At 36.6% G+C, this 13431-nt stretch overlaps 1 protein-coding gene across 1 annotated transcript; it reads left to right on the top strand.

The window, feature by feature from the left end:
- The first annotated feature begins 1295 nt into the window (after positions 1-1295).
- sdr16c5b (short chain dehydrogenase/reductase family 16C, member 5b) lies at positions 1296-12504 on the top strand. Its single transcript, XM_053505907.1, has 6 exons — positions 1296-1832; positions 4605-4736; positions 4874-4973; positions 5092-5236; positions 7168-7293; positions 11862-12504. Exons 1-6 carry the CDS (start codon positions 1512-1514, stop codon positions 11956-11958), a joined length of 921 nt encoding a protein of 306 aa, XP_053361882.1. The 5' UTR covers positions 1296-1511; the 3' UTR covers positions 11959-12504.
- Positions 12505-13431: the final 927 nt, after the last annotated feature.

A 13431-nucleotide genomic window follows, 5' to 3' on the forward strand; every position in this document is an offset into this window, starting at 1 on the left:
GAGGAAACCCTAAGTCTTCTGAAATAGGCTCCAGGCTCCCACAACACTATATACAGGATAAAGCAGAATAGATGATGAGTGAGTGAGTGAGTTCATGATAAGATATCAATCATCACAGGGTGATCAATATTATATGAGTAATCACATTAATCATCAGTTGAAATCTCATGTGAATGAGAGTTTTATATCATGCTGCTTTGATGCACTATATATGGATGTAACAAAGTTTATTCAATCAGTTTGAAAACTTTTTATCCCTCTTTTTTATTATATTAATCAGTGTTTATAATATAATATAATATAATATAATATAATATAATATAATATAATATAATATAATATAATATAATATAATATAATATAATATCTGTCATGACCTTAACTAATAAAAATGATAAAATAGTGTATGATAAGATTTTTACAGTGTAATCAAAATTATATGAGTAAACTTATTATTAATAATCAGATGCCAATCTGGTGTTATTGTAAGTTATTATAAAATGGATGTAACTATCTTTCTTCAATCAATTTGAAAACTTTCTTAAACTTTAGATTTTTGTGGTTCATAATATTAATCAATGTTTATAATATAATATAATATAATATAATATCTGGCATGATCATGACTAATAAAAATGATAAAATAGTGTATGGTAAGATATACATTTTTACAGTGTGATCAAAATGATATGACTAAAATTATTATCAATAATCAGATGTCAATCTGAAGTTATTGTGAAGTTATTATTATAGGATGGATGTAACTATCTTTCTTCAATCAGTTTGAAAACTTTCTTAAACTTTAGATTTTTGTTGTTCATAATATTAATCAATGTTTATAATATAATATAATATAATATAATATAATATAATATAATATAATATAATATAATATAATATAATATAATATTTGGCATGATCATGGCTTATAAAAAATGATCAAATAGTGTATAATAAGATAAGATTTTTTTTACAGAGTAATCAATATGATATCACTGAAAGTTGTCTGAATGTAATTTATTCTAAGATGCCCATTTGACAAATAGTTTGAAACGTGTTTATAATACTATTCAATGTTTATAAATTATACTACATAAAAATTACATAAGTTATATACATAGTTTTCAGTTTTAAAACATACAGTAGTGTAATGCAGCGCTTGCTTTTGTAGTTTATTGAATGATACACTAATCAGGGGAAAGGTTGTACTGTACAGTACAACACTCAGCAGCGCTGCGCCTCTCGGCTCACAAACAGTTAAGCTGAAGCCGCGCCTTCCACATCCTGTCCCGTTACCGAGCTGCTGCACAAACATCGACCTTTGCTTTGGATGTAAACACGAAGTGTAACTGTAGTTCAGGGACCGAAGGTCGACTGTTTATACAAAAACCCCGAATCTGAGGCGTCATATTCTGTAGACCGACGGAGCTGCATGGACTGAGTGAAACTTTTGACTGTGTTTGGTTTAAGACAGACTTCTTCTCGTGTCCAGTCCTCGTGCTTCTGTCGCCATGAATTTCTTCTTAGAGACTCTGAAGGTGCTCGGGTTGTCGGTGGTCTACTACCTCGAGGCGTTCTTGCGGCTCTTTGTGCCCGCGCGGAGGAAGAGTGTAGAGGGCGAGGTGGTGCTGATGACCGGAGCCGGGTCAGGAATCGGGCGGATCATGGCGCTGGAGTTCGCGCGGCTCGGCGCGCGCCTCGTACTCTGGGACATCAGCGAGGAGGGAAACCTGGAGACCGCGCGCCTCATCAAAGAAACACACGGCGCGCGAGCGCACACCTACACCTGCGACTGTAGCAGCCGTGAGGAGGTGTACAAAGTGGCGGACCAGGTACATACACACACACGCTTACACACACTCGTATGTGGTATATAACCGGAGCTAGAACAAGTCTCTAGAAGTTAACTCGAAATTATCTGTTCTTTTAATTAAAAAATAAGTTTTGCTTGTTTTGTATGGAGAAAAGTATTTGGCCAAACCTGAAGTGACCCTGTATCCAAACACATACACTTGAATATGAAGTTGCTCCCCCTTTTGCAGCTACAGTATAACAGCGTCCACTCCTTTCCACGAGATTTTGTGAGTGTTTTTCATGCCCATTTATTCTGTAGAGCTGAGGTCAGGCGTTGATGTTGGATGAGAAAGCCTGGCTCGCAATCTCTTTTCCAGGTCATCCCAAAGGTGCTTGATCAGGGCTATGTGCAGGCCAGTCAAGTTCTTCCACACCAAACCCATCAAACCATGTCTTTAGTCCTTGCTTTGTGCAAGTCATATTGGAGTGGAAAAGGGCCTTCCCCAGATTGTTTCCACAAAGTTGGAAGCAAAGCATTGTTCAAGATGTCTTGGTATTCTGAAGCATTAAGATTGCCCTCACTAGGGATAAGGGACCTGATTGAAACACCTTAATCCAACAATTAACAGGTTCAGCCAAATAAGTTTTTTTCCCATATAGTGCATGTATGTCATTGGGACGAGACAGATATCTCTCCAAAGTCAAATTTATCGGCGGTCACCAAGGGGACATCCTGCTCTCACAGAGAGACAAATATTTCGAAATAGTTTAAAACCTCATTAAGTCAGGTTAACATAAGTACAAGAGTCTCAGAGCTGAATATAAACAGAACAGTAGACAGAGAGACAATGCAGCTAAACCACAGAAGTCTATTGAGTTATGTACAAGCGATTCGAGAACTGTATTGTCATTGTGTAAACAAAATGAAACTGCAATCGTGTCAGCCTCCAGTGGCACCTTTTATATGTAAGTAAATGCTGCACATTTACAGGAAGAATTAAGATTCAACTTTTGTCACATGTACTTTACAGCATGGTGAAATTATTTTTACGCATATCCTAGTTTGGAAGCTGAGGTCAGAAAAGGGTCCGCTAGAACACAGTGCCCCTGGAACAGATAGAGTTAAGGCCCTTGCTCAAGGGCTTAACAGTGGCAGTTTAACTGTGCTGGGGCTTGAACCGACCTTTCGTTTAGTAACCCAGGGCGTTTTCAGTTAAAAAAAACAACAACAATAAAAATATTGCTTATATATACAGGGGCATCTCAATAAATTAGAATATCATCGTAAAGTTGATTTATTTCAGTAATTCAATTCAAAAATTCAAATTAATTTATCATATAGTAGGGCTGGGCGATTAATCGAAAAGTAGAACCTACATTCGACAATTAGAACCTATAATTGATCAAATTTTCCCAGGTCGATTATTTCGATTACTTTCCCTTTAAAAACACTACCGCGTGTGGAGTCACGTGACCCCGCTCCGTTACGTTATTCCGCTGACATGTTGAGCATGAAGAGCTTAAACACTGAGACAATTGAGCAACAAGAGCAGCTATGACCAGGTCATGACATCGAACAAAATGAAGTCAGATTTAGACACTGTAGAAAAACGCCCAAAGGTAACCACCAATTTGTTTCGACACTTGAAGCACAATCAACGTTACTGAATATAACCAGTGCATGGCTCAAAAAAAACAAAAAGGTACCGACAAGTGCCCAGCAACAATTGCCTCCGCAAAGCAGATGTCGATAACACAAGCGTTCACAAATACCACACAGTATGAGAAGAGTTCAAGAAGATGGAAAGAAATAACTGACCCTATTTTTTATTACATCACAAAGGATATGACTCCCTTGGCTACAGTGAAGCGAAGCCGGTTTAAACACCTCGTTAAAACTCTCAACACACTTTTGTTTCCAAAAGTGCAAGTTATTTATTTTAACTTTTTTATAAGAACAAAGTGACTGTTCGTTTTAGGCAATGTGTGCTTTAATTTCAGTTGTTCAACATTGATGTTCAATAAATAATCATAGATAGTATATAGTGTGTGTTTCCTTCAATTATTTTAAAATCAAGTAATGCACCCTTCATTCAAAAATCTCTCACGTGTAATATGTGAGCATGTTTACTGTACAAAACTTGTCAGTGAACTATGAGGGAAAAAAATTAATAAAATAATCGTTCATTAATCGTAATCAAGTAAAAATGTTCAACTAATCGAGATTTTGATTTTAGGCCAAATTGCCCAGCCCTATTATATAGATTTACTATACACAGACTGATATATTCCAAGTATTTATTTCTTCTAATTTTGACGAGTATGGCATACAGCTAATGAAAGCATTAAAATAATCTACAGTTAAGGATTGTATAATAAAAAAAAGGCTTTAGAAAGTAAAAGTTAAGTATGCCTTGAAAGTGTCTGACCCCTGTACCAGAGGATTTTTTTTTTATTAAGTAAAGGCATTTACAGAGGCAAAGCTAGAGAAGAAATTAATTAATTAACTTGGCCCATAATTTCATATATATATATATATATATATATATATATATATATATATATATATATATACGTGTAGAGAGCAACAACCTATAACCAACATAACCTATTCACATTCACTGACATATTTCAACATAACCTAATAATACCATTACAGGTGGCAGAGAAATCAGACAAGTCTTTTGATTTCAAACATTAATTACTAAATTGTACTGGAGAGTATACCTGTGATTACTGAAAGCACTAAGCGACTGTATGTGGTCCAGTTGGATATATATAAAGCTGATTCAATTTGCTTGACTTCTTAGGTTAAAAGAGAAGTGGGTGACGTTACTATTTTGGTGAACAATGCCGGCATCGTCACAGGGAAAAAGTTCCTGCAATCACCAGATACTCTTATAGAGAAGACTATGGAGGTCAACAGCTTGGCCCATTTCTGGGTTAGTTATGACGTAACCTCTCAGTCTCACTTACTCTTTGATATACAGTACATACATGTAGATTTATGCACTATTTATTGTGGCAACAAGCACAGAAAACTCATCTTGCATCACAATGGTCTTGCTGCTTTCTTCAGACATGCAAGGCTTTTCTTCCAGCGATGATTGCTGCAAACCATGGCCATGTGGTCAGCATAGCTAGCTCAGCCGGACTGATCGGTGTCAGCGGACTGGCAGGTATACACGGATATGACAGTAAACACTACCGTATATACTGATGTTATAGTAAACACTAACTTCACCACTGTGTAAACAGTTGTCTGGTCTAACAGGTATGTGTTTGTGTATTTGACAGATTACTGTGCTAGCAAGTTTGCAGCAGTGGGCTTTGCAGAGTCTATGGCTCTGGAGATGTTGGCTATGGGCTGCAGTGGAGTAAAGACCACCATCGTGTGTCCCTTCTTCATCAACACTGGGATGTTTGATGGGGCTAACACAAAGTAAGACTCACATAAACACATGCATATTTCATGTTTAATGCGGACAAATGAGAATGCCTGTTAATACGCGAGAAAGAGAAGATTTAGTTTAGTTAGGACCTATCTTTAGGCAGTTTAATTCAGGCATTCAAAACAGACAATGCATGAAAAAATGAAAGCTTGGTGTATATTGTGTTACTAGCCCCAAAACAATGTGTAAGATGTCAGTTTTTATTTGAATGCTGCATACGAAATTGAGTGTTTTAGCTTTAGGCGAAAAAAAGACAGCAAGTGAAAAAAACTTGTTATATATATTGAATATATTCCAATTTATTCCGTATTACTTGTTATAAGTAATAATATATAACAAACATTATGATAAAATCTTTTTTTTTTCTTTTTAATCTTAAGCTTGAATTTGGCTGATAATTGATCAAATTTGTAAAGAAGAAAGAAGTTACATTTTAAGTGAATAGTCATAATAAGAACACATTTTCTCATATTTGTTTTCCAGAGTGTAGTATGTGATCCTGAATTTTAAAAATTCATGCTACATTGTAGCACTGTAATTATTATACATCTAGTACATATATTGATTATGTCATACCCAAACATCGTTTTTGTTAGAGTGTCAAGTAACCGTGAGATAATGTTTAAGTTGAACATGGCTATTAGGCCACAAGTAATAATCACTAGGTAAGATATAAGATAACATAGTTATAGGCGGCACGGTGATGTAGTGGTTAGCATTGTGGCCTTGCACCTCCATGGTCTGGGTTCGACGCCCGGCCAGGCTCGATTCCTGGCTTGGTGGGTTTCCTCCGGGTACTCCGGTTTCCTCCCACAGACCAAAGATATACAGGTTAGGCTAATTGGCATTCCCAAATTGCTTTTAGTGTGTGAATGAATGAATGAGTGTGTGAGTGAGTGTATGTGTGTGCGCCCTGCGATGGATTGTCCAGTGTGTACCTCGCCTTGTGACCTCGCGACCCTGAATACAGGATAAGGCCATTGATAGCCATTGAGAGAGAGTAAGTGAGAGTTTCACCTTATAGCCTAGTTAGGATTTAAGAGGGTTGTTCAAGACAAAACAGTACTTGATGAAATTTCTCACGGATAAAAACATCTGACATTTACAGATGACATCAACAAAGATCTGACTACAGACTGTTGTTGGTCTTTCGGCTGCTCCGGTAAAGGGGGCGCCACAGGGGACCATCCGTTTCACACATAAAAGCTTGCCACAGGTTTTAAGCCGGATGCCTTTTGTGATGCAACTATCCCATTTTATTGGGGGTTGGGATTGGCACAGCATCCAGCGGCTGGGGTTTGGTCCCTGCCAGGGAATTAAACCCTGGCCTTCCACATGGCAGGTCAAACACCTGACTACAGACTAAAGATCTGACTACAGACTAGTATGGAAAATATTTTACATCATTTTCTTAAATGATATTCGAACACATTTATTAGTGGGTCAGTCATTAATATTTAATAATGCACATTTAATCCTTAGTGTTTTATCTTAACAGTCCAATGCACTGATTTATTTGTGGATGCCATAACTTATTTGATGTTTTTTTTTTTTACTTTTTAATTAGTTTACATTAGTTTGTAGAAATCTGTTTTCAATTTGACATGAAATAGACTTCTGATCGGAAGGTCCCAGGTTCAAACCCCAGCACCATCAAGCTGTCACTGTTGGGCCCTTGAGCATAAAAAAAGCTTTGCATTTGATAGCCAGTCTTAATTATAAATTTCCTCAGACTAATGACATTAAAAATTTATGAATTCTCTGAATCAATGAGGTCAGGTCTGAGAGGAAAAAATGCTATTTTTATTTATAACAAATTTTTAAGGGCCCAGAAATTGTGAGTAATATTAATAAATGTTTTTTACATTCTATACTATATGGTACCTGTTTAAATGCCTCCTAATGGTGTGTATTTTTGTAGATGGCCAAGAATCATGCCCATTTTGGAGCCGGAATATGTGTGTCGAAAGATTGTGGATGCTGTGCGAAGAAATCAGGTCTACCTCTATCTGCCTCGGAGCATGTATTTCTCCATCGCTCTAAAAAAGTAAGTCGCATTTATGACTAATCCACCCAGTAAAGGTACTCATGCAGTGTATGCAGAGTGTGTGTATGTTTGTGTGTGTGTAAAGCCATGTATACACACCCACCACTCTGTGCCGTGTATGCTAAAATCTCTTTGAACTTCAGCATAATTGTGCCATCATTTAAGATTTTAATTAGCGAGACCAGACTATAATGCCATAATGGATAAGCCACTTACATGTCTGACTGATCTTGTGCCAAGCTTCAGCTGAATTGTTATTTGCGTTTCCGTGTTTGTATTTGTATGTGTGTGTGTATGCAAGTTGGAGTGTTGATTATACTATGTCTTTTTGGTATACAGGTTCCCTTTTACATCAGAAATTGGCATACGATGTACGATGTGGAAGACCCCAAATACCTAAAAAAAAAAAAAAAAAAAATATGAATTTTAATATGGTAGAGAATGTTAACATGAATTATTTTGCAATATGGATAGGCCACACATCTCTGCATCCCTGGCTGTGTGTTTAATACCTAGTGCTTATACAATCCAACTGAACTACATATACATTTTAGCATATATGATGTTCAGAGGTGTAACTAATATGGCTGCACGGTAACACAGTGTGCCGTGATTTACAAATTGATGGCTATAATATCGTGTAGATTTTCTTAATATGGTATTGGAAAAAAAAAAGCAATAAAACAGAAAAACCCACCTGCCTGAGTCTCAGCAACTGGTGCCACACACACATACAGCCGAGACACAAGTCTAATATCACAAATCAAATACGTTCATTCAGCTTTGAGTTAAATAACACCATCTTTCTGTGTAGGTCAGAGTATGGATCCTGTTCATAAGTCCTAATTCCTAATGGAAAAATGGGGATGTTTAAAATGTGCTGTTGAAATAATTTATCCCATCCCCTAGGCTGGCCGTTCAGTGAGAAACGACTACAGACTAAGGTTGAAAATTTCCTACTTTTGTGATAGTAAACAAAACAATGACAATCAGTAGATAAATAGAGAGACAGATACAGTATATAGATTCCTTTATTAATCTCAGAGGAAAATTGTATCGGTATGGCAACCAGTTCACAGATTATACAACACATAAGTTGTTACGTGGTGCGGGTTTGGGAGCCACACCACAGGATATAATAATATTTATAAGAGCCCTCATGCAGGGCTTCTGAGGGTGTCAGCGAATTGGAGGATGTTAAAGTGCTTATGACTCGCACAGGAAGACCTGCCTTTTTGGAGACAGTGTGGGTTTATTAATTGGAAATTGAAAAAGAAACAGAAGGAAACAAACAACACAAAACTAACAGAGCTCTGACGTCTCCTCGAGACCGGATGGGGGTTTTGAAAACTACAAATAAACTCTCCTGTGCACTCTGGATGAGTTAACCATTTCTAAGGGCTGATTTAAGATTCAAGAACTTTTTTAATACTTTTATTTAAATTGCTTTTACTTGGTTACAGTTGCTTACAGTTGTTTTCCATGAGGAAAGGAAAAGAGCAATAAATTAGACCAAAAAAAAACAAAAAAACCCATAAATCCTTAGTTACACACTAAACATAATTATATATGTTTATTAACATAAACATATTCATATTATACACATTATATACATAATTGCTCTTTTTCAATGCACCGGCTTCTGAAGAGGACTCAAGAGTCTTTGCCTTTATCGTAATTTTTTGTCTTTGTAGGCCCTAAGACCATACTAGGTGCTACCTAATGTTTGCACAACGTGCACAGGTTTGTGTGGGCCTTACATGAATGCCAACTGCGTCCCCTAGCAACCGCGTGTTCTGCCAGTTCAGAACTCTGCGGCGTAGTCGCCTGCAGATCCGAACAGTACAGAGTGTCGTTTTGCGGATCTGCCCCTCGCGAGACCTACGTCGTTAAATACTCAGGAAGCAAAACCGCAATGAAAAAAAGGTCGTTAAAATAAACAAAAAAAACGATATACAATTAAAGGTGCATTAATGGGAATATAAAAATATACTGTTTCTATATACACATACATGATGATTGTACAGTATATGCAGACAGGAACTTAAGCAACTGTACATAAAGTGCACCAGCAAGTTGAACTGTTAATTAAAGAGAGAATAAAAGGACTTGATCATATCAGTGCAATGAAAACAGAATTTATATGAGCATATTTATAGTGATGTCAAAGGAGGAGCTCCCTCTCCTAAAACAGAGCAGAGTTATTGTAAAGTCATTATTGTAGCCTGCAGAACATACTCGATTAAGCATTAATAATAAATAATAAGCAGATGCACATTTTATCCTTAGTGTAAGTTTTATTTTAACAGTTTCAGCACCGCAGTCCAGTGTTTCCAATATATATATTTTTTAAATGAGCAAAATCTTATTTAATTGCATGTTTTGTTATGCCTCTCTCTCGCATAAACACATTGACCCGGCTGTGGACAGCCTGTGCTACACACGTGTTGTTGAACAGGTTTTTTTTGGACAAAAGTGTTTTAGAACAGTAGCATCGAGTTTCGCTCTGGTTTAAATAGCAAGAAATGGCTGAAAGGGAAGCAGACTGTAAGCACGGCAACACAATCCATAGTCCATGAAAAGAAGTATGGAGACCCACCTCTATAAACTGTTAGCAAGCATGTAAGGAGCCTGGCTAATCAGGAAAGCAAAGCTAGCATTAGCATACAGACGGGTTGTTGAGGTTTGAGCACCTGTAGCTGCTGCTTGTGCACAAGAGGACAGATTCTGTCACCTCAGTGCTCAAGAATGAGCCTTAAAATTTCTTTATCATAACCTGGCCTTAAACAGATATCATGAAAGACATGCTGCTTTAAAAGTCTGAACAAAGAGGTTGTGCACTTTTTTACTCTTCAATTTATGTTGCTTTTTGTACATCCTGATCCTTTTTCCTTGTATTTTTTTTATGTACAGGTTTCTTTCATCTTTATTTATTTTAACAGTACTATACTATTGTTTGTTTAACAAAAAAAAAATAATTGCTTAAAGGGTCATATTATTATTATTATTATTATTATTATTATTATTATTAATGCTATTGTTATCATAAGTGTGTAAAACCATATACCGTCAAACTGTTATATTTTGATAGATTATCATACCATGAAAACTCATACCATTAAACCCTAGTAACATAAGTACATTTACTTTGTTACAGTATTTAAATCAATGTTTCACATATCTGTACTTTACCTGAGTAGTTTTATTTGTAGATACTCTTTACGTTTACTCCACTACACCCTACAACAAATATTTGTACTTTCTACCCCACTACATTTCTGCATGGTGCTGAGTTACATAACTACAATAGTGTGTAGTATTTAAAGCAGTTGCTTTACATGCTATACATACATACTATCTGCTGGTCAGTATGCATAATAATGTAATTTGCCTTGATTTATTACGTAGTGATTAGTTATTTAACAAAAATGAAGCAAAAACAAACAAACAAAAAAACCAACCACTAACCAACCAAACAAACAAAACATCTGGGCAATGCGAACTGCAATGACTGCATGGTTCCAGGGTCATGTGATGTCAAAACAAACCCAAATCATCACCCCTTCACGACCCTACTTGACAATGTGTATGAGGTGTTTTTGCCGAACATTGTGCCGGGCATTAAGGCTAGACAGCTTCACTGTGGTTTGCTGTCTGTGGATTCCTGGCAACCCTTCCAAGTAAACTGTCCTTGTTCAGTCTTCTTCTAGTTGTGCTTTTTTTTGGCTTTAACATTTTCCATGCTCAGTGAGGCCTAAAGTCTGAGATGTAGATCTTTTCTTTTTGGTATTTCTCTGAGCATTGCATAGTCTGACCTTGGGGTGAATGTGCTAGGACCTCCACTCCTGGGAAGATTGGCAACTAAGATTAGCAAATAATTAAATGCTTTCCACTTGTAAATAGCCTTTTTTACTGTAAAATATTGAACTCTAAATTGTTTGTAAATGGTTTTATAACCCTTTTCAGATAAATATGCAGCAAAAGTTGCATCCCTAAGACCATTGCTTATGTCTTTCCTTCTTGGCATTGTGTTAACACACACCTGAATGCTCCAGACCAGGAAACCGCCAAAACGTCTGCTTTTTATAAAGGGTCTGCACACCTACTGATGATTAGCCGGACCAGGCTCTAAAATCCTGTGGAAGCTGTAAGGGGGTACTTAATATTGCCTGCATGTTTTAATTTGTACATTTTGGCTTCATCTTTGTTCAAATAAATAATGGCACTGTAAAAGAATAAGTTCTGGTTGTTGGTCTGAGGTTGCATTTGCATAGTACTAAGACCTGCTATGATCTGATGATTTTTAACATGTTTTTACACACAAAAATAGAATTAAGAGAGGGGGATTTCTCTATTGCTAATTGATATTGGTCCAGAGCTTACACTCCATTCAGTTTATCTACTATGAATACATTTATATAAAGATGGGAAAAAAATGCTGTACAGATGTAGAAGAGAATGTTTTAGGATTTTACACAGATAAACTGATTTATTAATTTATTTTTCTATTTGCATGAACATATACATTAATTACAATTATTTTTCATATTTCTTTTTTTTCTTTACAGTATGTTACCAGTTAAGGTAGGAGTGCTGCTCGGTGAATATCTGGGAGCGTTTGACTTTATGGCTAAGTTTAAAGGGCATTCCAAGAAGAGCAACTAAAGACTGAAGAAAAAACTTACGCCGTCCGTAGGATCATCGTCTGTGTTTTCAGTGACATTAGACTAAAGGCATTAATGGAACTGGGCGAAGTCAAATTGAGAAGAATAAAGCAATGAAGAATTATTTTAATATGCCAGCAAAACAATGCAAACTACTATTGAGACCAAACTGTAACCACTCAAAAGCACTTAATCTGGAAAGTACATAAAATGTACCAGTATAATAACAACGTAATAATAGTAGTGAATGTCTACATGTGTTTAACAACTGTTTGTATTTTATGAGGAAACTAAGTTGTAAACTGAAGCAGCCAGCACTTATTGGTTGTAAATGTTATCATGTCTTGTATTAGGACATACTGTACCTCTGAGTAGGGACACACACAGTGTGCATAAGTTGCCTTGACTGACGTTTCTGTAACTCATTTAATATATTTCTTAACAGAGTGTAAAATGTACTGAGGATAGTGGTGCTAAACCAAGACTAAGATCAACGACTAAACACTGTTCAATGTGAAACCTAATAAAGCTTTACTTTATTGATTAATTTGCTTGTGCTTATTGGATCTTTTTATTACATAAAAAAAAATATATTTTTTTTTACACATAGACCCTTGAAAGCAGCTGATTTTAAGCTTTAGAACTCCATGTTCAGCTCTCTTGTTTGAAACGTAATTTGCCAGTTTCACTGGTGAACTATTGCGCAAAGCGCTGCGTTTTGCAACCATTCATCCTCGAGATGGATCACACGCCTTCAGGGAACACTTACACTCTACAGATGATTACTGAGAGCGATAATCGAAAGCACAGAGTGGAACAATCAGAATCACGCTTTATCCACCATTATGATAATACCATGCCATTACTCCTTATTTGTTCATGATAACCTATTACTATTTAAGAGGAATGCAAATAATTGCCCGATTAAGATTCAGTAGCAAATTTTGAGGCATGGGGTTCCACGACTGCTTTGAATGTTAACCAGCAGGCGCAGTACCAGGCAAGAAAAAAATAAAAGCCCAAAGATGATTGTGTACTTGATGATGACTTCAAAGTAGTTTCAAACCATATTATATAAAATATATGCTGCTTAAAGCCTCATCAAGCTTGGATCATCCTAGCACATTATTCATAAGGAGTCGTGACTTGTGTGGGAGATGACAAACACGTTGCATTTCATACAACGCAACAGCTTGTCTGATTAGTAACAAGCTGGCTGTTCTCAGTGCTTACTACAAAACATGCACAGGTCACTGAGGCATCTGTAAATCACTTGGCAGTGTTGCTCTGAAAACCATAAAAACAAAACAAGTCCATAGGGTGAGCCTGCTCGAACCCAAAGGTAGGGATTTACAGTCAACCACTAATACATGAACTGCAGGATTGCAGCGCCGTCATGAGGACGCTGCAGGAAGTGCAAGCCTTTGCAGCCAGTTACTTGGATGTGAAAAAAAAAAACAATACAGTCACAGTA

Source organism: Clarias gariepinus, chromosome 1, assembly GCF_024256425.1.
Source record: "Clarias gariepinus isolate MV-2021 ecotype Netherlands chromosome 1, CGAR_prim_01v2, whole genome shotgun sequence".
Classification (NCBI taxonomy): Eukaryota; Metazoa; Chordata; class Actinopteri; order Siluriformes; family Clariidae; genus Clarias; species Clarias gariepinus.